Genomic DNA, 25,258 nt, shown 5'->3' with positions numbered 1-25,258 from the left:
CAGAATACTACAGACTAGGTAATTTATAATGGACAGAAATTTATTTGGCTCATAGTTCTGGAAGCTGGGAAGTCCAAGAGCATTAAAAGTAATACTTTTACTTTGCTTAAAAGTACTATAAACATGTTAAATTAATTATATGCTAATAACATTTATTTTTATCTCTTACCTGCCATTTTATGCATAGCTAATGCATAGTGAGTATGGATTACTATGCTCTTGGACTTCCCAGGTTCTGGCACTACATCATCAGGGTGGAAGGGCAAAAGAGGGTGAGGGTGAACAAGCAAGAAGGGATCGAGGTCACTTTTTTTTTTTTTTGAGACGGAGTTTTACTCTTGTTGCCCAGGCTGGAGTGCAATGGTGCGATCTCAGCTCACTGCAACCTCCGCTTCCTGGGTTCAAGCAATTCTCCTGCCTCAGCCTCCCAAGCAGCTGGGACTACAGGCATGCGCCACCACGCCCGCTAATTTTATACTTTTAATATAGATGGAGTTTCTCCATGTTGGTCAGGCTGGTCTTAAACTCCCAACCTCAGGTGATCCACCCACCTCGGCCTCCCAAAGTGCTGGGATTTCAGGCGTGAAGCACCGCACCCAGCCTTGACCTCGCTTTTTATAACCAACCCATGCTCACAATAACTAATCCACTCCCACAACAATAACATTAGTCCAAGCATTAGGGCTGCACCCACATGACCTAATCATCTTTTATGAGGCCCCACCTCCCAACACTGTTGCATTGGCAATTAAGTTTGCAATGCATGAACTTTGGGGGACACATTCAAACCATAGCACATAGTCCCTTATGAGTGTGAATATAAGAACTTAGTGGTATCCTTTGTGTACTGCCCATAAAAGATACTGTAATGAGAAAAGAGAATTGCAATAACGCAAATATCACACCCTATTGAGAGAGCTTTCCATATCTAGTACCATGTATACATTCATTCACTTTTTTCCTAAAACATGACACATATATTCTGTACATATGAAGATTTTAGGTGATATACCAATGAACTTTTATTTGATTTTAATGTATGTGGCAGATTATATTGTATATCGACTCAACTGTTATTTCAGTCCCTTTGTAGTTGCTCTCCTTTACTATAGAGGCTGGAAATACAAATAGGACTCCCTGCAATCTCCTGCATCTATGGTACAAGCATGTGCCCTATGCTTTTTCAAACAGGCATGTCTTCACAAAATTTCAAAATGAGAATGAACAATGTAATCTGACAGTCAAGAGTGGGAGTTTGGGAGGTGAAGGGCCTTCTGAGGCAGCTGTGATGGGGCTACCATGGTGCTGCTACTCAAGCTCTGTGGTTTAGGGAATTTTGTTGGCTGTGTGCTTCTCAGCTGCCACAGCTCTGGCATTAGTGCACCCAAGCCTGATTCTCTGGACCTTTCAGAAATTACAGCCATTATGTAACATCCTTTAATAAAAATTCTTCCTTTTTTAATTAGCCAGAGTAGATTCTACTGTTGGCAACTAATTATCTTTCTTTAGATAATATATATTTCACATGTATCCATATGTATGTGGCTAGCATATGAAACCCTATGATTTCACAAAAATCATGCTTTGCATGGAGCTAATATTAAAAAGTAGTCAAAGTAAAGAATACTAGTCAGGTAACATATGAATATGTTGAAAATTGTGAAGAAGTCAGTGAATGACTGGAATCTTACAAATGGCATTAATTCCTCAAACTCCTCAGTAAGAAGAAAGTATAATTTCCACAATTCTACATCTAAATAGACTGAAGTTTAGAGAGGTCTCACTAGGAAGCATTCAGACCTGCCTGAGTCCGTGTCACATATGTGTAGTCCCACACTCCCTTGTCATCATAATTCACAAATAAAATTGATAAGACATTAGGGCTTAAACCTTTGTCTCCACGTGTTTGATGAGTTCATGTCAGTCCTGAGAATACTGATAATCACTGAGGGCACTGGCAAAACACACGTTTCTGGACCTGCAAAACGAGAACCAGCTCCTGCTCTGTGAGGGGTGCACCAGCTTCACTGGTGAGGGCCTTGCCTGGCAGCTAACTGACCTCTGGAAGAGGCAGCCTGGGAAGCTTTCTCAGAGGAGAGGTGAAGGAATAATGGGCATTAATGGAATGGAGGAAAACAAAGATAAAGAATAGCTCAGGTAAAGGCGTGGCTCGTTGGAAAAATATTAAGTAATGAAGTGAAGCTGAAACATCAAAAACATGCTAGTTGGGCAGTGAAAGAATGCTGGGGAGCAGCAGGGGTCCTGCCTCCTCCTGGGGAGTTAGGACTGAAGCCAGGCACATTTGCCCCAGAGAGGAGGAACTGGCAGGACTGGCAGAGAAACCAGTTAAGAGACAATTACTTTAGTCCAGGGATGAGATAGTTGAGGCAGTTGCTCTCAACTATCACAGAAAGACAAGGACAGGGAAAAAGGAATGGTCGTGCACATTGTCAAGGTAAAAGATTTAATCAGATTGCTTTTCCACTCATTTCAGTGGTAACATAGTGAAAATAAAAGATATCTGGATGCAATGTAAAATGTTTGAGCTGTCTTCCCAGAAATGAATGCATATAAGAAAAGGGAGATATATTCATATATTATACCTTCAATAATTCTACAGATAGTCAGTGCAGTTGTAATAAAATGTCCTCTTTCCTGTATTCTTGCATTCCCATAAACAGCTGGGACATACATTATCATCGGCACTCCCTTTGTTTCATCTCTGAACTTTAGCTGAGATTAACTAAGGAGGAGATGACACTTGTGTTGGGATTGGGATCATTGTGGTGGGTAGAGGAGAATTAGGTGGCCATGCCTGATGCTGAGAGTAGTCCACAGCCAAAGGCATTTTAAGACCTGTAGAGGCAGAACTGGAAAATCATAGGTAGTAGTCCACTGGCCTTTCAGAACAAGCTTCATTAACTTTGAGATTTTCATCCTATACCTGGAAAACAATATTACTGGTGATAGATGTGGCCAGTCTAGGAGCCCACAATAATTTAGAGAAAAGGAAAGTAAGGTTACTTTATAATCTTATTAGCAAAAAAAAAAAAAATATCCTGAGCCGCAAATGGTTTAAAAGGCTTAGAAATCTATAGTTGAAGGCTTAAAGGCTTCAACAGTATTTAACCAAAAATACTAGAGATGTTGCTAGCACAAGTGCCTTTGAGAGGGAAAAATCATTAGTTCTCCATTACCATAAAAAGATGAGAGGCAAAAGGATGCATGCTATTTTTTTTTTTTTTTTTTTCCTGATGAAGGGTGGTAGTGATTGTAATCCCAGGAAAGCAAGACTAAGTCAGGTAGGAAAGGAGAGCAAACATAAGGAGTAAGTAACTGAGCCGGCAATTGCTTCCCCAAAGCCAGGGCTGGCTGCTGTCTTCTTAGGCCATCGCCAGATAGGCTGTACAAACTCCTACATCTTGGCATCATCTACAGTTGAAAGAAGAAAAGCAAGCAATTGGCAGGGCACGCTGGCTCAATGTGCCTATAATTCCAGCACATTGGGAGGCCGAGGCTGGCAGATCACTTGGGGTCAGGAGTTCGAGGCCAGCCTGCACAACATGGTGAAACCCCGTCTCTACTAAAAATACAAAAATTAGTCAGGCGTGGTGGCAGGTGCTTGTAATCACAGCTACTCAAGAGGCTGAGGCTGGAGAATCGCTTGAACCTGAATGGCAGAGCTTGCAGTGAGCTGAGATCCCACCACTGCACACCAGCCTGGGCAACAGAAAGAGACTCCATCAAAAGAAAAGAAAAAGGAAACGAAAAGGAAAGGAAAGGAGAGAAAAGAGAAAAGTAAAAGCAAAGAAAAGCAAGTAATTTGACCACTGTCTCTTCCTCTCCTCTCTTTCCTTGGTCAATGTCTACTCCATGATGCGTTAAGTTCCCTACACTGTGAATTGTGTTTCCCGGACCCTCTGGGCAGCATTGGGAGAGGCAGAGCTTCTGCAGCAGAGACAGGAGCAAGTGCAGAAGTCTCCTTATCAGTGAGTGCTATGTGTGAGGACCCTGAAATGTATGTCCCGGAACATGAGAGCAGCCTGAGCTTTTTACCCCTGGAAACAGTGTAAACTGTCACTTGGGCAACTCTGGCTGTGAATGCGAGGCCAAGGTGTAGACAGGGCTAAGCTGATCTGAAATAGTGAATAAACAGGGGCTGGTACAACTGCAGACCATGTGTGGCCATAAGATTTGAATGTGGCCATAAATGTTCAATTAACTCCAAATTTCTTCTATACCTTAGAAGCTCAAAGTTGAATTTCTGCCCAAGTCTGTTTTCTAAAAATGGCAAATGAGTTTATGTAATATTCAGAAATTTATTTAATAATTATGTTTCAAGGACTATTGAACTCTAACCTTGAGGCTAAGAATTATCTGTTATAGAAAAGTATTTGTTAGAATATTTGGTGTAGAAATTAATTTTTTCACTTAAACTTGTAAACTAGTAATAGGAGGTTAAATGCACTTACCAGCCCTATGGTAATTAATCACCAACCATGACTTCTGTGACTTTGTTATAATAGCCCCTTATTGGGAACGTATCTAAAAGCCTCCCTCCTGGAAAAATTAGTTTTTGTTGGTAAAATAAATATGTGATTCCTTCTGTTCTAAAGTAAACATCTCATTATTCCATACTTGTAAAAGAAACTTCATATAATATATCTGATTAATGATCTGAGGGGATCATTAATGTTTTGAATGGCAAATTTTAGAATAGCCATTAATATTATGCAAGTGAAGACTAATAATAGAGAGTTGTTCTCAAATTAAATTGGAGCAAATAAAACAAAAATCAAATTCTATTGACAGTATACACAGACCCCTGTGGGAGGAGTGGGGTATGAATATACACACATAAAAGATAAAACAAATCATCACAAATTTATGGATGCTTTTGCCTAACCCTTCACATATTTCCATTGTTTCCAACTTTTCTATATTTATATTAATTTCTAATCAGAAAAGTATAATTTTATAATTCTGACTAGAATCTTAAAATGAATAAAAATACCCAATTTAGCTATGATAGGTATAAAACAAAATATTTAATAATTTAAACAGAAATTGAATCACTTATATCCCATTAGATTAAAGATGCATGGACAAAGGGATTTGATTTGCTTAGAGGAATTATCTCATACTACAGAGACAAAACCAGGAGAGCTTGTTGAAAATGTAGCTTCATTTCATCAATTTCAACTTAGCAAGTCTGGGATGAGACCAGAAATCTGCATTTTATCAGGTTGCCAGGTGATTTCAATGCAGCTGGTTGGAGCCACACTTAGATAAATTCTGGTCAAAAGGGAAGCCCGAAGCATTAACATTTCAGAGACTCTCCATATGCCATCTAGGAACAATATTGCTCCGGCTCAAAAATTCCCAATTATCTGGTCCCTGTGGCAGATCGTACTGCGGGCCCTGACACTGTCTCCTCCTTTTCCTGCTTCATCTTCATTTAGCACATTTCTTATGATCGGTTTTCCTTGTGGTTTACCTAAGTGGGGAAAATGAATTTGTTTTGTCAACATTGGCAGCTGAGGTGGTTTGAATGTCCTTACTATGAAATAATAAATTGATATTCAGTTTATATATCAGTCTCCCTGATCTCAGTTATGTGAGTCCACTCCCTGAAACTTGGGTCCATTTACAGATAGTCATGTGAGTTCTGAAAACTTGAATCGTGGCCAGGCACGGTGGCTCACGCTTGTAATTCCAGAACTTAGGGAGGCCAAAGCGGGCAGATCATGAGGTCAGGAGATCGAGACCATCCTGGTTAACATGGTGAAACTCTGTCTCTACTAAAACCCCCAAAAATTAGCTGGGTGTGGTGGCACATGCCTGTAGTCCCAGCTACTTGGGAGGCTGAGGCAGGAGACTCACTTGAACCCATGAGGCAGAGGTTGCAGTGAGCCAAGATTGCGCCACTGCACTCCAGCCTGGTGACAGAGCAAGACTCCGTCAAAAAAAACAAACAAACAAACAAAAAACCCTTGAATCGTTCAGCTGGAAGCCTGTGAGCCCCTTTCCCACAGTACTGTGTATCCGTTGTTATTGCCATCCTGGCATTCTTTCACATTTTTCTGATATAGCAAAATAGCATTTTTAATTTTCCCAGGGGAATTGCTCTCAGCTTCCTCCCAAATCTGAAAATGACAACTTATTCTAGACGTGTCCATTTAAACTCAACCCTAGGGTTTTGCCCAAAGTAAAACTATGCCAAGAGGTAAAGCTTGTATCTGTTGATTTGTATCATGGAGCGACAAGAGAAAAATGTTCCTAAGAACAAAGCCATCATAAACAAAAGAAGGACCAAGAGATGGGGATAAAATTAGCGACAGAGAAAGAAAGTTCTTTATGACACCATTGCTTGAGTCCTCAATACATCTGGTCCTTTATGCCAGTTAAGCTAACCCAAGTTGATTGCTGAGAAACCAATGCAAACAACTTTTTTTCCAGAAAGATTAAGCTCTGAACAAGAAACCTTCCAATATGTTAAATAGACTTTTGATTCTCTTATATTATGACTCCTACAGTCAGGCTCATACTTGATTGCAAAATGTAATGATAGTCATATAAAGCCACCGACATTTAGGAACCACCCAGTCTCATGAAATAACTAAACATGGCATAACGTTTATACAACCAAAATTGTTTTCCCCATTGCAAAAAATAAAAAGAATAAAATAAATTTAAAAATCTTTTAAAAGACCTGTATAGGAGAATAGTTAAAAGCTCTTAGCAACAACTCACTGGTGTCTTGCTTCTTTCTGGAAGATATAAAGCATGCACACTCCCCTCTATACCAGGAAAGACTTGGCTCTGTAAAATAGTAAAATAAGAACCAAATCCTTGAAGCTGCAGACGAAAGCAGAGCTGCTACTACTTACCACTTTTGCAACTGTCCATGGAAAGTGTTTAGTTTGGTGTGATCATTAGAAGGGAAAAGACCAGTCAAGACTAATATTGCATTTATGTTGATACTAAGCACATGGCTAAGAGATTCTCTCAGTCTTAGAATGTAGTCTACAAAAGCATTATCAAAATAAGCAACACCTACAGTGTTTCAGCAAAAAACAATAAATAAATTTAAAGTACACAAAAAGGTCATTCAGCTCAGATTTCCTCAACTCCTTTTCTGTGTCTCTTGGTAAAAGCACTTCGTGTACACATAGGTGTCCTTCCACCTTTGGACTTGGGTGAAACAACAGATTGTGTGGCATGGTGTCTGGATTTCCAAGGAGCCACTGAGAAGCCAGATGTGGCGTTAGCTTCCCATGGGGTAAAACTTCATCAATAGGAGATGAAACAGGAGAGCGCTAGAAAGCTAAGTTCTTTTGTCTTCTCTCCTATGAACTACGCCAGGGGACAGTTCCTCTTCACAATCCAAATATCAAGTGCATATGCTATGTCACTCTATAAGTGACACTGGTAGAGGTGGCACTACAAGTGACATCACTCACTTGTAGTGTGACATAGCGTATCCATCCCAGCTTGTTATTTAACAGTAGCCAGTGCGGGAGTACATGGCATCACATCACATCACATTTTCTCTTGTCTTGTCCATCCTGATGCTCTGGGTTTGAACAGCCCCATAAAAACTAATAGCACCCTAAGCATTGTGCCCTGGGCTCTGATCTCTGGATGATACAAGGGAAACTGTTGAAACTACTATATCTTTGTTCACTATCACTAATCATTTTATTAATGAAATAAATAATAATGTTTCCCTTCTAATATACAGTAACACAGGGTTAATTTGGCTTTCCACTTTGAGCTGAAGATGACAAAACATTCCTTGTTTATACAAGACCTTTCAAAATGCCCCCTTAATATCACTACCAGGAAGTGCAAGGAATCCACTTGTGTTTCAGCGATATATTATTCTATAACATGCCACCCAAAGTTAAATGACCTAAGGCAATAACGGAAAAAGCAGGCCTTTCCTGCATAGTTCTGGTCTTGGTAGCACTAGCTGGGGTCACTCACTGGGTCAAATTTAGCTATTGACTGGGCTGGGACAGAAGGTCTAAGAGAGCTTCCCTCACACGTCTGAGGTCTCAATGCTCTCTCACATGGTGGCTCTGCCCACAAGGCTAGCTGGAGCCTCCTCACCACACTGTGGACTTTGAATGGTTCTCCCTCTAGCATGGAGACTGCCTTCCCAGGAGAACACAAAAACCACCATCCTCTTAAGGCCTGGGCTCAGAAGCCCCAGAATGTCACTTTCACCGAGTTTTATTGTTCAAAGCAAGTCACAAAAGCAGCAGGATCCAAAGGGATGGGAAATAAACCCTCCCTCTTGATGAGATGAACGGTGTGTCTGCACAAAGTGAGCGGCATTAGTAGCTGCCATCTTTGGAGACTATCTACCATGGGGGGTTCCTAAATGTGTCTACATGTTAGAATCAGCTGGGGATCTTTTTAAAACTACAAGCATCCAGGCCACTCCCCAAACCAAGTAATTTACAATCTCTGGGAGTGGAACACAAGCAGTTTGTTAAGCTCTCCAGGTGATTCCAATCTGAGGACAGGCCTGGGAACCCCTAATCTACCCTAACTTGTAAGAAAAGAGATGTAGAAAAGCTGAAGGCTCTAGTTGGCATTGCCTCTGTCACATGTGGTTACCTGTCATTTCACAGTATGCTCAATGGCTTGTCTTAAAACACACCAGGACTTTAAACGTTAGGCTATGCACCAATCACTTTAAAGTACATTAAAGCTGCCATAATAAACTAGTTTAGTATGCCTTGTAGGGTGACTAACTTTCCGGTTTGTCTGGGACTGAGTGGTTTCCTAGGACACAAGACTTCCAGTGCTAAAATCAGGACGGTCTGGGTCAAACTGGTGCAGCTGGTCAGCCTAGCATTGCCTTATCTCCCTCTGGTGGAGCAGTCATGTTCTGATGAATTTTATTTCTGAAATGCAGTTCCATTATCCTCACCTGAGTCTTCTCAAAATTAGCTATTTGGGCCAGTGCTGCTTGAATTATGTTCGACAGACTTGCAGCATCAGCATCACCTGGGAGCCTTTGTTAGAAATGGAAATTTGGAGGTTGAGGGCAGTTCTCTAGACACTGAGTCAGAATTTCTGGGAGTGGGACACAGAAATCTGTGTTTCGAAAACCATGAATTGAAGAAGCACTGATCTGGGCTGCCATGCTTTCATCTTCCTCTACTATCCTACACATGGCCAAACCATATTTCTCTATCGCACCAGGCATATAAAAAGCATAGCAGGATGAGTCAATCAATGCTGACTGGCCAGAGATGCCCTGACAAAGAGCAGCCTCAGTTGCAGACACATACATGACAGTCATCGTCTGGGGCTTAGTTTTTCTCAGTCGTTTGTCTGAGGGGGCTGCATGAAACTTTTTTACATACACAGCAGGGGCTAGAGAGAGGAATGAGGGCGGAGCTGAGCACAGCTGTCTGCAGTTGCCGAGGCCTGTCTCTTTCAGGACACACTAAAACTGTCAATACAAGTGAGCAAATTTTTCTCTGACCTGGAAAGAAAAAACTCTTCTTAAAGTTAAGCAGAAAATCAAGCTTCACCTTTGACTGGATGCTTGATTTTTAATGGGAATTTATAGCAAAAATCATTCAGGTTTTGGTAATTTGGAAATCATGCTCTTTTGAATTAGCTTGGAATGAAGTTTACCTAAATGCAATGAAGAGTTCTGCGTAGCAAATTAGTATCCTAAAATTTAATTGCCTTAAAAGAAAAACACGGTTTTTTTTAAGGACCTATCTGTTTATATTCAATGGATGTATAACATATAAATTGGAAGTAAAACAAAGATATTTCTTAAAACACAAACACACTGTAATTGAGACTTTTTGCTAATTCAGACCGTTCTCCCTGCATATAGGACAAATTTCTTACTAGGATTTCTTCACCAGTCAATTAACATGTAACTTGATCCCTAGTACACTGAAGCAAATGAAAATTAAAAGGCCCTCTTCAAAACTCACTTTTGATATATTATTTCTCATGTGTTTCACAAACCTCATATTTAAAGTCAAAGAAAATGATCAGTAAACCTATTTTTCTCCTACATAAGACAATATAATCAAAGCTATTGTGGTAACAGATCTGTGGAAGTAGGGTGCTCTTTCAGTACTTCTGAACCACTTACAGCCAAAATCATCCTCCTGCTGCACTGCAGGTCTGGCAGGAGGTCTTTGCGCTGCCCTGCCCAGATATTCTGTGGGCAGCAGAAATACTTACTGTAATAACATCTTACACAAAGATAAAAACACAGAAGTAGATTAGGTAAACACATGTTTTTCTGGGCAACAAACTCATTTTCCCACATTATAATTACATGACAAATAAGTCTGTGAAGTTTACTTTCCTATTTTACAAAAACAAAAGAACCCATATTTCTTAAATAATCATAAGCAAATTTTAATCAATGATGTATTCTGTATGAGAAGATGTCTAAATATTTCATAAATGACCAACTACAGTTGGTCATCTTTGGGGAAATGTAAATAAGTCATTCAATTTTTAAGGAGGATAAAGTAATTCCTATATTTTTTCTCTAGTCAAGAAAAACATCCAGTTGATTGGTCAAACTTTGTAAAACTGTGCTATCTGATGGTTCTCCTACCAGATCCTCCACTTCCCAGTTGCACAAGCATAGACAATCAACCTAATGTCTATCACCAATCCCTCCTCCCAGGGAAATCACTGTGATCCTCACCTGGCTTTGCCTCCCAGCCAATGCTGAAATTGAGTCCCAGAGCTCAGAAAGGTTGCACAAACCCACCTGAATGGGATGAGTTGTCTGTGTAAGTCTATAGAGAACAAAGGTCCCAACAGGGAAGTTAAACTTAGCCATCAAATCCAAGCAGTGAACTCACAATCAGAATCAAACCCCATGCCCACAAAGGTGGCAAACTGGATCCCTGAGTGGGAACAGTGTACAAAAGGGCTGGAAGGACAAATCATGGCAGCGTCCTGCATGACACGCTTTTGCCTTAGTTATAAAGGCATCTGCTCAATGGAGTCTTAGATTTCATTTCTAAAATGGGTGTAGTATCTCTACCTATCTCATAAAGTTGTGAAAATCAAATGAAATAATTAAAAGTAAACAGTTGTAAACTGTAAGTATATGTACAAATACAAGGGACCATCACTCTTACTATGTTCACACATTCTTCTCAGCAGTAGTGGGGGTGGGGGGTAGCGTCTTGGAGTGAGGGTACTGGGAGTGATCCCATGAATGTGTATATTGTAATTGTCTGTTTATTTGTCTGTCCCCCCAGCCAATAACTAGACTGTGATTTCCTTGAAAGCAGAGACTGTGTCTTAGTCATCATTGCATCTCCATTTGCATAGTATGACATTCAATCACTGTTTATGGAATGTTGAATGAATAAATTCTGAATCCTCACTATTATTCAGACTCCCAGCTGCCCATGAATTATGTGCAATGGAATACTATGTAGCATAATGTGAGAAATGGAACAGCAAATGCCCATGTGCCCAGGAATAGTTCCCCATCTGCCTAAAATGGCTACTACTCCACTGCCAGAGCACTGGCCCTACTGGGTAAGGAGGCTGAATTCTAAGAATTAGAAGCATTACTTGAAGTTGGTCAACAAAGACAGCATTGACAATTAAATGGCTTGGAAAATAATAATAGCCAAATTTCTACTCTGCCCTTCTTACATGCCTGGTACTACACTAGAAACTTCACATCCTTGTCTTATTTAAAACTCACAACTACACTATACAGTAGATTTTGTTATTACCCATATTTTACAAATAAATAGTCTCTAAGAGATTGTGACCTAACCAAGTCACATATGGTAGAGCCAGAATGGAACTGCAGGTCTAGTATATTCTAAAGTCTACATTGTTAAGCAATCCCATACTTAGCAATGTCTGAGAAAAGGGAGGTCCTTGTGACTTTATCATTAGAATGGGATGGTCTCTTCTGGATCACCTCAAAGTCAAGCAAAAAAAAAAAAATTCTTCATTTTCCCTCACTCCCTTCCTTCCTTCCTTCCACACTTTCACAATTGCTGCTCATACACCGTATGTCAAGCACCATGCCAGGCACTAAGGTACACCAGTAAATAAGGGACAAAAGGGATCCATTTGAGGAAAGAACACAGTTAAGAGATGTGAATTGCAATGAGAGGGTGGAGGCTGACAAAATAAATGTCCCCAAGGGAATGGGATGTGGTGGCATGGGAGAACCATGCGAAGCCCAAATGTAGCAGGGCAGGGCCAGCTGCCCAATGCCAGTGCGAAGGTATTAGAAACCCACATGCAGGCTAAGTGCTGCATACTCACAGCAGTGTGATGGGATGTGATATCTGGTATGCGAATGCCTTAGCAACCATTTTCTAAATGAGATTTCACAAGGGACAACACACAGCCTGAGGTACTGTGGGGCTAGGGCTGGTAGGGAGTGTTTCAGCCAGTGCCAGGCTAGTTACCTGGTGACTATCAAAAATGTCTGCAATACACTGGCTTTTAAACCAAATCTCACGGCTCCACTTGTATCAACTGCCTTGATCCTTTCATTCACCCACTTCAGTCCTATCTTCTCTCGATGATTTCACTGTCTCTCATCACCCATGAGGTCGGCCATATTCTTAGTTGTGACCCTGTTTCTGGCTCAACACTCTTTCCTCTTCCTTGTTTGACCTTCAGGAGCTCTCCTGGCCATCCTGCATCTTCACTCTCTAGTTTCTGCCATTTCTGGTTGCTCCGAGTAGCTCTGGGGTCTCCTAAAGGACTGGCATTACCATTAGACTTGCCTCAGCCCAAAGAGGTATTGAAAACAACACAGTCTCAGCCTTCAGACACCAGCAGCATCAGAAACCTGGGCTAGTTCCTCCCCTTCCCCTTGTTTATTCATCCTTCTGTCATCTGTTCAACAAATATTTACTGATAACCTATTATTCCTTATACTTTGCTGGGGGAAAAAAGACATAATTTCTCTGCCCCAAAGGAATTCACAATCTGACAATGACCACTAAGTAGAGAACTTGAGCTATACCATCTATATACCTATACTTTCCACATTCATGACTCTTGGCCTGAAACCTCCCTCAAGCTTCACACTCATGTCTAACTCACTCTCTGATATTTGTACTTGGCTGAGAGCATTTTAAAAATAATATGATATGTCCAAAATATGACTTCTTTGAATGTGAATCTTCCCTGCTCTTTCTGTTCTTTGTACACAGCACCACTATCCTTGCAGTTAAATAAAAATCCAGGAGTTCCTTTTCTTTACCCTCTTTCCTTTAATAACCCTTATATCTAATCCATCAGCAAACCTTGTCCATTCTGCCCTCAATTGTGCCCTGAATCTATCCACTTCTCCTTAAGTCTATGCACAACACCCAGATCCACCAACAGGCTATTGCTGACCTACAGAGCTCTCTGCGCAATTTGAAAAATATGCCCTTCCTCCAGGCCTTCACAGCCTGGCAACGGGACATTTCCTGGCAACAGGAACATGGGCTGAATTTCAGCGACTTGCCCCCCTGAGCTGGTCTCCTGCGCAATAAGTAACCTGCAGAAACACAGTCGCAATCCTGCCATCAGCTTCTCTCCTCTACCATTGCAGGAGCCTCCCAAATGCCCCTCCGATAGTCCAGTCTCCACGCAGCTCCACAACGGTCTTTTAAAATCTTAAACCCAATCACGTCTCTTCACTGCTTAAAACTTTTCCACCCTTTACCTTGACCTGCAAAGCCCTGCAGGATCTGGTCCCAGTCCACCTCTCTAATCTGCTGACCCGCTGCGTCACTCTAGGCTGCTTTTCTCTTCCTTAAAAACATCAAACTTCTTTCTCCTAGTAGAGCCCTCCTGACAAAAGTATCTACCTTCCTTTCTTTCCTGTTTCCACTTAGGACCACAGTACATAGAACTGAGTTCATCTTAATACCTGGTCCACCATACACTCTCATCATTAGCCCATGCATGCCCTGTCATACTTCGTTATTTACTAGTTATTTTTAATAACGCAACAAGCATGCCTGGCCCTACCAGCCAAAACTCAATTGTGACCTGCCAAAACACAGTTACTGACTTGCCTCTAACTAACCATATGGTGCCCCTGTTTCTCCTCCATCTGAGGTAACCATAATCACAAAATCACAAATTTTATGTTCATCATTCTCTTGCTTTCCCATTTATATAACGTTATTGCACATGCACATACACACACACAGCCCCCCCCCACCTAGTTGGGTTTTTATTTTAGTAGTTTTTAATATTATGCTACATGTAATATTTTAGACTTAATTTTCACTTAATATTATATTGCTAAAAGCCAATCATATTGTTATGCCATTTTGTTTATTCATCTTTGCTGTATAATATTCCTTTGTGTAACAATACTATTCATCACTAGTATTAATCACCAGCTCAAGGTGCTAGGCCTTCATGGTCCCTCCAGGTTTTCATTATTGGAAACCAGGTGTTAAGCATATTCACATGCATGTCTTCTGTTGAACATGTAAAAAGTTTCTCACAGGTATAAAGCTAAAAGCAAGTTGAACTGTTGGTTCACACATGTTTGAATGTTCAAATTAGGATATAATATCAAACTGTTTTCCAAAGTCATTGTACCAATTCATAATCTCACCAGCAATGTTTGAACATCCTTTGGACCCACATCCTCTTCAACCACTTGATATTGCCAAACTTTTTAATTTGGAGCCAACTAAATGCATATAAAAGAATATCTCAGTGTGGACTTAATTTGCATTTCCATGATTACTTAAGTAACAACCATCACTTCATATGTTCATTGGCTATTTGTCTTTCTTCTCAGTTCTTCAGGGTCTCAGCCTGAATATCACTACCACCAAGAGAACTTCTCTGTCCACTCACCATGTGAAGGTAGCCAATCTAGCACATTACTCTGTTCTCTTTTCTTCATGGTATTTACCACTACCTGAAATCATCTAGTTTGTTTATTGATACATCGCCTGTCCCCCTCAACTGAAACACAAGCTCCAAGGATCTTGGTTGCCTTGTCCACTGTTGCATCTCCTAGCACAGCACCTGGCACAGAGCGGATGGATGAATATGTGAGTGACAGAGATATGCAATGTATGAAGAGCTCTGTTCTAGACTCAGAGGCTGAGCTGCAATCTCGGCTTCCCAACTTACTAACTGTATGATTATGAATGAATTACTTAATCATCTGTTTCTGAATTACCCCATCTGTAAAAAAGACATAATAGTAGTCCTTACTCCATGAGGTAGTTATGATGTTTAAATGAGTTAACATTTGTAGAGTTCTTAGAACAATACCACAAACACTGCAGGTGTTCAATAAATGTGTTGTTATTATTACTAATGTGTGATTTTTGTTATTACTATCCATGACTTGAGGGCATAAAGGCACCAAACCAGCCTGAACTCAGTGAGTTTCCTCCTTCCCGCAAGCTCTGCATCCCCTGGTCTTGCAGATGCCCATTCCCACACCCTAGAGAAAGAAGTAGAGGAGGCAGGACAAACTTCTTGGGGCAATTTATTTTCCAGAAAACAGTCTGGTCACCCCCAACTTGACGAAGTTGAACAGCAGCACAGAGTAGGTGCTTAAGAAAACCTAATCAATAAATAACTCATAAACCACCAATCCATATACCCTATAACCTCAGCATTACATTACACAGAAAAATCACAACCTTCTGCCCTCTCTCCCTTCATGTGGTTCATATTTTCAGAGAAAGGAAAGAGAAGTTAGAAAGCGGGATGGCAAAACAAATAAAAGATTGGATAAGGAAAGAGGAGAGCTGAGAAAGATAAGAGGGGAGGGATGGCAGATGGAAGGGAGGATAGGGAACTTCAGGTCGCTCTGTGGCACGGCCTCTAGTACAGAACGCTAAAATGCTGAATCTAGCCTAAGGGAGTCCCCCATCCCGGAGAATGTTTCTTTTTAAGGTATGAGTGGGTGCTGGAGAAAAGTAAGCAGGAGGGAGGGGAGGAGTGAAAGCCCAGGCAAACTTCACTTTAGTATCTTGCCTGGGGGAGGCCGGTCCCCATTACATCTGTGGCCCTAGTCAATGTCACCTTAGTCGCGACCTTACCTCATTCTGCAACCAGAAGTCCCGCTCCATTTGAAACTCAGATTTGCCTCAAAGCGGTAAATGCGGCCTTGGTGAAATGCGTCAGTGGGCAAAGCTGAAGTGCGAGTCCACTGGGAATTCCGGCAGGTTCACCGGCAGAAACTGTTTCCATCTGAGAAGAATCAGGAGTCCTAGCCAGGACCAGCTGCCTCTCTCCAGGCGCCAAATTCTGTGCCTGCTTGCGGCCCGGGAGGGCGCCCCCAGCTCCCCAGCTTCGGGGCGCAGAGAGCCTGCGGGAGGGCTCCGGGGCGCGGGCGAGCCGGGCCCCCGCTGCCCACTCGCTGCTGATTGGGGTCCACCTCTGGGGCGCCCAGCTCCCACTTGGCTGCCCCTGCTTCGGTACTGACTGTGCTAAATACTGAACCGGATCCCAGGTGCCCCGCCGGGGCTGGGGACTCCCTCCTTCTCGAGTCCTTGGCTGGCAGCAGCGCGTCCTGCAGGCGGCGGCCAGAACGCTCAGGGTATCGCCGACCTTGAGGCTACCGAGGGGTGTGCATGCGCCAGAAATAAACGCGCGCGCGCGCACACACCGCTTTCCTTCGATACCTCCCTCCCCAAGCAAGTCACAGTCCTTAGCAGCCTGCAGCACTGGGGAGGGAACGCCGCTGAAGGGTGAACACCCACAGGAGTCCCAAAACCAAATTTGGGGATGATTTTAATGTTAGGTTTGGATTTACGCCTCTCGAAGGTTAAAAATAAAAGATACGGCACCAATTCCATCGTGTGTGTGTTCTAAGGCCGAATTTCAGGTGTTAACCGGAGGGAGCTGCAGAGGAAAGACAGGGAGGGAGAGAAATCGCAGACTATGTGTCGCTCCAGTACAAGGTTAGAAACGTGCCTTGATTCCTGTTTCCCGCGTGGTCTCCATCACGCCCCCCGCCGGCTGCCGCAGGAGCTGCCCGGGGTCGCACGGGTTAAGGCCGCGCGCCCGCCAAGCCGGCTTCCCCCGGCGCAGAACGCGCCGCGGCGGCGGCGGAGGGGGAGCCGGGAATCTCCCGCCCGCTCCCTCCGGAGGGCGCTTCCCGCCCCGCTCTATTTATAGCTCCACTTCCAGCTGCTGCAGGGAACTCACCAGCCGCGCTGAGCGTTTTGAGTTCTCCAAGAGCCTTCCAGACAAGGGATTTTCATGAATTCTGTGAATGGCAGAAATGTCTCCAGCTCTCTGGATTTTGATTGCCACTGTTCAGTCTGTCTTTCATATATTCCATTTCCAAGTTGAAAAAAACAAAAACGGGCGCCGAGAAGATTTTGAGACAAGCGGTGAATGCCGGCGGGCTGTTATGCAGGGGACCCCTTTGTTATCACATGCCTGAAAGAACAAAAGCAATCCTCCATGGATTCCCTGGCTTCAGGCTCATTTCATATTTTCTGCAACACTCAACCTGTCCAAGGTTTTGCCTGTCAGCCCATATGGCAAAAAAGAGGTATGAAGCAAATTTAAGATTCATGAAACATCACATCCTCTGCCATCTGATTACCTGCTTACAAGGGGTCTCAGGGCTGGCTGTCAGCTTTAAAAGCACAGTTAGGTGGTCTCTGCACCAAACCCTCCACCAGACGCCCAAAGACAACAGGCTAGTTATGGTACCACATATGGGTTCCGGGCCCCAGTGGATCCTAGTGACACAGGAAAAAAACAAATTCTGTTGCCTGGAGTGTTACCTTCAGTATTAAATGGAACACACTGTACCAGTCTGGAAGGTTCTAAACTGATACCTTGCTCCCAAGCCCCTTCTTCCAATTACTCCTTCCTGAAACAGTATTGAGCCTCTGTGATTTGCAAAGCCCCCATAGGTGCCCTGGGAGCTACAGAGGAACAAACAGCATCTGCCCTTGCAGCATTTAGCTAAGACTCTGCTCTAATAACGGAGGAAGGAAGTTTGCACAGCACCACAGGGGCACTCAGGGAGGTCTGAATGGCGGTGCTAAGCCACCCACTTCTCCCCCTCCTTCCCTATACCCTCGCTTCCAGTCTCCAAGTTTTCCTTTTAGGGTTGATTCCAGTATAGTGAGAGTTATTTATTTAACTGCATTTAATCAGAATGATCCTAGAATGGGACTTCCAGTTAACGGAACTTTCCAGTAATCTCAGAGCTAAGTAGAAACCCCTTTTGGTTTAGTTTGTTGTTGAAGCACTTTGCCCTTGTATTCACTTTCCTGTTCTAGTAAAGAGAGGGTACTGAATATGCCTTTTCCGGGACCAGCCAGGCACTGGGAGTGCATCAGGGAGATGCCCATGTCCTGAGTTCATCCCAGCTATTTATGTGATCTTGTTCAATTTACTGTATTGTCTGTGCTTCAATTCCTTATCTATCAAATGTGAATAATAGTAACGTCACAACAACATGACCTCAATTCTTTTAAAGAGCCCCAGAACCTTTGAAATTAACCTGTGCTGGCAGCTGTGCTTGCTTACAGACACCAAGGGCAGGCTGAATGCCAGTGACCACGAATGAGCCAAATGAAAAGATGAGAACAGAGCTCACCAGTGCTGCCCCTACCTGAATCTTCCCTTCACTACCATTATAAAATCTCTGCAGGGGACGGAGGTGGGGGAGGAGATGCACTTTGCTAGGCACATACAGGGTCCTGTGCAAAAGAAAGAAGACTACACACACTCCAGTTCTCCCTCAAAGGCTCCACATCTTTCCTCAAATGCTCGCCCGCAGTCTCCACCTTCATGCCCTAAGAGATCTTAAAAGTCCCCTTCAGACCCCTAAGAAGGTGCTTTGAGCTTGAGCACCCCTTCTCCATTCCTTGATCAACAAATAAAGTTTTTGCTCTACTTCACGGAAACTGGTCTTGTTCTATTGGTGTGAATGGCACCAGGCAGGAAAATAACCCACTGATGTCAAATGACCCCCCTTAAGGGTCTGCGACAGTAATAGTAAATACCACATGGCTTTCTTGTGAAATTAAAGGCAGTAATCTACATAAATTACTTAGAGTAGTGCCTGGCCTATGGTAAAGCTAGTACATATTAAATGTTATTACTGCACAAATATGAGCAGTTGATTTGGTTGAATTTGTACAAAGGGGTATTTAAATAAAATCTGTTTTATCTGTATAAATCCATGCTATAAATTAATTTCCTTTTCTTTGTATTAAAGGAGATCCCCCGAGTCATTCCACGTATAAGGGAGGGCCCTGGTCATTGACCCTGCATTTTCTTCTTGCAGTGAAAGAAAACAGCTCCTCAAAAGGCCTTTAAAAAGTTTGCTGCTAATCCATATAAAACACACTCTGACACCCAGGGTAAAGAATCGCCCGCTTACACTGGTTCACTGCTGTCCTGAGGAAAACACTTTCATATATGAAAAGTTCTTTAAACATAAAAACACTCCATGAATTTTTCCAAGGGGCTATGAAGGGGAGGTATTTCTAGTTAGCTGAAAACTCGGAGCTCAGTACAGGTTTGTACAGTGTCTTATTTCTCCTCCTAAAAAATTAGGCTCCAGAAGGTAGGAACTGGGTTCTATAAATAGTAATACTCTGGCAGAGAGGCCTGGTTATTTTCTCCAAGATCCATATTCACCTTCTTTAGAAGAAAACCCTTGATGTTTAGCCTTGCTCCCAGGTGTGGTTACGTTACTAAGTTCAGGCTAATGAGCTATAAAAGTGTCATGTGGAAGATTCCAAGAAACGTCTCCAAAGATACTGACTGTGGTGGGTTTTTACTGTGTCAACTTGACTAAATTAGAATGATACATACCAGAATTATGTTCCCCATATGGTTCTGAGCTAGCATAGGCCACAAGAGAAATTTACACAATCTTGGATGGTAGAGGCAAAGCAGCACCCATGTTTATGCTAGGAGGGTTGGTGTAGAGTCAGGTGCTGTTACAGCTCATGGACCTTATCACAGATCTGCTGGCTCACCTTGTCAGCATGAGATAGAGGCCAGGTTTGCAGCAACTCCTGCTAAATCTCCTCCTTTAGCTTCTCCAATTCCTGGACAAGGTACATGTTAGCTCCATGACCAACAGCATTAACTTCCCCTGCAGGTCACCAGCATGACCAACGTTGGAGGCTTGGAGGTAGAGATTGATGCAGGTTCGACTTTGTCCTCATGTGTTCCAGGGTATCATTATTCTCTCTCATATCATGTCTGTATCACTTAGGGTTTCACCAGAGAAACAATCAGGAGGGGACACACACATACAGTTATCTCTCAGTACCCGCGAGGGATTGGTTCCAGGATGCGCCCAGGATACCAAAGTCCACCGATGCACCAGTCCCTTATGAAAAATGGAGTGGCATTTGCATATAACCTATGCACATTCTTCTGTATACTTTAAATAATATCTAGATTACTTGTAATACCTAATACGACATAAATACTTGTTATACTGTGTTGTTTAGGGAATAATGACAGGAAATAAAAGTCTGTACATGTTCAGTAGATGCAACCATTCATTTTTTTCCCAATATTTTGGATATGGAGGGCTAACTGGTTATATAGATCTGTATATATATATATCTATCTATATATATAAGTATAAGCTTATGTGCTTGTCGGCGTTGGTGAGGCAAGACTGGTATCTGTAGGGCAGGCTGTCAGGAAAGCTAGACTGGGACTATCAGGCATCAGCTGAAGCTGCTGTCAAGTAGAATTTCTTCTGCTTCTAAAAAGCCTCAGTTCTACTCCTAAGGCCTTTCAACGGATTGAATCAGGCCCACCTAGCTCATCTAGGATAGCCTTCCTTAAACTGATTAGAGACTTTAATTACACCTGCAAAATATTTTCACTAAAACATCTACCTTAGAGTTTGACTGAATGACTGGGGACTACAGCCTGGCCACATTGACTTATAACACTGGCCACGAAGAGAGCCTGTCCTGCTCTCTTCAGGTCTAGCACCACACAAAGAACCAACAGAGCAGAATATAAATAATTTAACCAGCTGTGGAAGATCAAGTCCCAAAAACAAATCCGTTACTCTATTTTCCTCTTCGTGGATCTGCTTCTCAGATCTACCCTCACTCATACCAGTACAGTGGCACACATCCTTTGCCCCATTCTCCCTTTCCACTACCCTGCTATCTAGAATACAGACATGGTGGCTAGAGGAGCCAAGGTGGACATGAGGACAATGGCCACAATCCGGGGGTGGTGGAGAGGTGAACTGCCAGGATCTGTGTCTTAAAGATTGCAGAGCTACCACATCACCCCTGAGCTGCCTGTCTCCACATTTATTTCACATGACAGAGAAATCTATTTCTGTCTAATTTAAGCCACTGCTATGTTGGTGTTTAATGTTGCTTGTACAAAATTCATTTTTAAGTACTATGTCTTCTACATAGAAATGTTATAAATAGATATTAGAAGACTCAAGAGTGAGAGCAACCTGCATTGGAGTGAAACAAAAAGTCACTGAATTATTTTTTTATTTCCTTTTACCCAATTTTCAGGGGAAATCTGTTACAGGTAATCACATATTTTCCAAACACAGCCACTCACTCTGAAGCCTTAAACCAAGTTCATTTAATTTGAGGAGGTCTTAATTTTCACATCTATAAAATGAGAAGTTAGATCAGATGGTTTCTAGTATACTTACAGTTCTGAAGCATATATGAACTGGGAATGTAGGACATACTAGACAGAAGAGGTGCTTACCAGGATGGGAATAAAGTTTGTCAGAAAGTAGAGACAGACTCATGAAAAATTTCACCTGTCAGATTGAGAATTTTGTTTCCAGAAAACCTATGCAAATTATTTTACAAGAATTAAACACACCTTCTCTATGCCTTCCTTATGATGTAGAATATAGATTGCATGAGGGCTGGCATTTTTGCCTGTTTGGATCATTGATACATCTCAAGAATCTAGAGTGATACCCTGCACAATGGAAGCTCTCAGTAAATATTTGTTGACTGAATGAGTAAATGAATGAACGATGCAGGTATTTCACCCATGTATGTATGTGGGACAACGTCAGCCTTAGAGATTCAAGTCCTGCCAACATCCAACACAGTAAATTCTGTCTCTTTAAACATTTGTTTTACTTTCAACTCAGAAGAACTGATTCATAGACTTCAATTTCCCAACCTGAATGGTAATCTATAAAGATGTTAAAGAAAATGCCAAGAAAGCATCACTTTTAAGGGAGTTTCTCACTTACTCACTCACTCTGTAAGGTACTGTGGGTATCACAGACAGCACAGTGCCTGGCCCTGGAGGTAATGAACCATATTGCAGGTGGCTGTATATCTTTAAAAGGAGAATGGGCACACTTGAATTGTACCCACCACTTCTTATTGTTTCCTGCCTGTGTTTATAGCGAGCAGCACACAGCCTCCATCCTCCACTCCTTCTTATCTCCTAGTCTTTCTGTGCTCTCCACCTCTATGTGCATGCTGAACCTAAAGATAAGAATAGTAGTATTATTTATTTAAACAGTGTCTTAAGCCATTTTCAAGTATTAAATACTTGAATCTTCACAGTAACTCAATGTGTTAATTACTAGTTATTTTAGATGTAAGTAAACTGAGGCTCAGAGAAATTGCCCAAGTTCTCATGATGAATAAGTAGTAAAGCTAAGCCTACGCACCTGACTATAATATTACATATTTATTATTTTCAGAGACTTATGGCAGCCCAGCAGCTTGAACAGTCCCAACAGATATCACTGAAAGCAGCTTAGTCAACCTGGGTCCCTTGGGGGCTGAAAAGGAAAAGTGCTGATTGCCTCCTGTTCTTCCTGGCACTCCACCACGGAGCAGCTAATGTAGATAAACATCCCTGAATGTCCAGCCCTGTTTCTAATTGTAGCCTAGCCTCTCCTAAATTCTCATATTCACTCCATGGTTTTAATAACTGTGAATTTATGCCTCAGCCCATACTGGTTTTCTCAAATCCAAGCTCATATATCTATCAACTGGACCGCGCCTCTCATGTACCAGATGTAACAGGTCCAAAAGTAACCTTACATTCTTGACGTTTCAACCAGCCTATTCTCACCTCACTCCAGACAAACATATGGCACTGTTACATGTTTGACCTCTTTGATAGCTCGTCAATCCGTTTGCTCCTGACCCCACTATAATTAGTTTGGTCCACACCATGATGAACTTTTTGTTAGACAGCTGCAATAACCTTCTCATTCGTCTCCTTGCTCTCACTCTTGCCCCTATAATAATCCAGTCTTAGTCAATTTTTATCTTGACATTTCCTTCCACTTTTACCAAGAAAATAAAAATCCACATAGCCTACAGCCCCTGCATGATTCAATCCTGTTCCAATTCTCTAATTTCACCTCACACCATTCACTTTCTCACATCCAAAAATGCTGAACTTCTTTTAGCTTTTCCAAGAAAAAGTACTGGATTCTTTTCTTTTTTTTCTTTCTTTTTTTTTTTTTTTTTTTTGCTTTTTGTCTTTTTGCCTCTGAACATTTCTCCAAAATTTCCCTCCTGTTTGAAATACCTTCTTCTTGTCCTTTGCAACAGCTTGGCCTTTGAAAAATCCCTCTAGTCTTAGTTCCAGTTGCTTCCTCCAGAAAGCCTTCCCTGATTTCTTCAAAGTCGAGTAAGGATGGACCATAAATTCTGTGTCACCATAATGCTCTACTGTTTAATATAGCTTTTCCACTATAATACATATTTCTGCAATATAAATAAGTACATATTTGATTGGTAAATAGGAGACAATAATGTACCATATAGATCACATTTGTTCATACATAGTTTTTTCTGTCCAACATATTAATGTTTTACACAAATAATAACAGCTAACAACAAAGTACATGTATTTTGAAAATAAAAATACAGCAGAATACAGCAAGCCACAGAGGAATATGTCTCTGCACAGGCAGCCATTCAACCACATCATTATTGGGTTGAGTTTAGCCAAGTGTTGTCTATTGGAAGGGCTTTTTGCATGATTCTCCACAAACTTGCTCTTGTGTGCATTTTATCGTGTCTCTCTCTTGGAAGGGCTTTCTGCGTGATTCTCTATGTGCATTTTGCTCCTGTCTCTCAAACTCAGTAGGTTCAACACTTTTCCCTTATACCAACTCAGTTGAGCCATGTTTACCTTTTTATTTTCAAGATAATGCTTATATTTATAATTTGTTCATGCCTTTTAACTGTGCAAGAATTTATACTAGTGTTGTTATTACTCTTGTTGGCACTCTGGTTACAGCGTTGCTGTAGGTTTTGAGTGATTAGGAGGAAGTAATTAATTTTAATGTCTAACCTTGTGCTCTTAAGGAAAATAATATCGAAGTGCACAAATATCCAGATCTCCTCTAATTTGGAGTAGAAATTCTTCTCTTCACACTTCTCTAACTCCTTACCAATGTGAAGCTTTCCAGCCCTCCTTACCTTGAAGCCACGTCTGGGGCCTCTCTCACCCTGAGTCCCTGAGCCACAATGATAAGAAAATCCCCACTGCGGATTCATTTTGGACATGTAACGTGGGACACGTATATTTTCTACTTTAAGACCCTGAGATTGTTTGCAGATTAACCTGATTAATACAGAACTTGGTATGAGCTGTAGGATGATGTCATAACATAATCTTAAAATATGTGGCATTGGCCTAAGTGGTTATTCTGTGGATGAGGAGGAAACTGATCATGGAAGCTATGAACGTAATGTCCGTGTTACCTAATGGCAAAATGTGGCAATACTGTTGTCTGTAGAAACCTCTGGAGGGGGAAATTACATCCCAATAAACAAGTAGCAATGTTAGCAGCAGGTATTACTTATATGTTTGGCTGTATTTCACAAGATCAATATAAAAGAGTTGAGTTCATAAAAGCATTGGCTGGCTGGCAAGTAAAAGTAAAGAGAGCCCAAAATATTCAGGGTTTTGCAGAGTTAAAAGCCAACTTTTTCCTGACCTAGAAGAATAAAAGATAAACTTGAGTATGCCTTTAAGAGATAAATCGCCATATTTTTATAAATCAACTTCATTAAGGTGTAATTAAAAAATAATAAAATTTGCTTTTTTTTTTTGTTTTTTTGAGACGGAGTCTCGCTCTGTCGCCCAGGCTGGAGTGCAGTGGCCGGATCTCAGCTCACTGCAAGCTCCGCCTCCTGGGTTTACGCCATTCTCCTGCCTCAGCCTCCCGAGTAGCTGGGACTACAGGCGCCGCCACCTCGCCTGGCTAATTTTTTGTATTTTTGGTAGAGACGGGGTT

The 25,258-nt window shown here is 41.9% G+C and overlaps 1 protein-coding gene across 1 annotated transcript; it reads right to left on the bottom strand.

The window, feature by feature from the left end:
* Positions 1-15,396: 15,396 nt before the first annotated feature.
* Positions 15,397-24,524, bottom strand: LOC105527412. The gene is made up of 3 exons (XM_011963732.1): positions 24,310-24,524; positions 16,074-16,717; positions 15,397-15,469 (listed from the first exon to the last, which is right to left on the bottom strand). Exons 1-2 carry the CDS (start codon positions 24,522-24,524, stop codon positions 16,111-16,113), a joined length of 822 nt encoding a protein of 273 aa, XP_011819122.1. The 3' UTR covers positions 15,397-15,469; positions 16,074-16,110.
* Between the last annotated feature and the right edge of the window lie 734 nt (positions 24,525-25,258).

The sequence above is a fragment of the Colobus angolensis genome, unplaced genomic scaffold (assembly GCF_000951035.1).
Source record: "Colobus angolensis palliatus isolate OR3802 unplaced genomic scaffold, Cang.pa_1.0 Scaffold62, whole genome shotgun sequence".
NCBI classification, from domain to species: Eukaryota; Metazoa; Chordata; class Mammalia; order Primates; family Cercopithecidae; genus Colobus; species Colobus angolensis.
Note: the sequence above shows the minus strand (reverse complement) of the source record. Positions and strands in the feature narration are given on the sequence as shown.

Bases quoted from the DNA above. Each gene is read 5' to 3' on its own strand.
- LOC105527412 (XM_011963732.1), bottom strand. From the start codon at position 24,524: ATGTCCAAAATGAATCCGCAGTGGGGATTTTCTTATCATTGTGGCTCA. The intron at 16,718-24,309 runs GTTAGACATTAA...TTCACCCTTCAG, and splicing joins ATTTTCCTTAAGAGCACAAG to CGGCGTTCCCTCCCCAGTGC.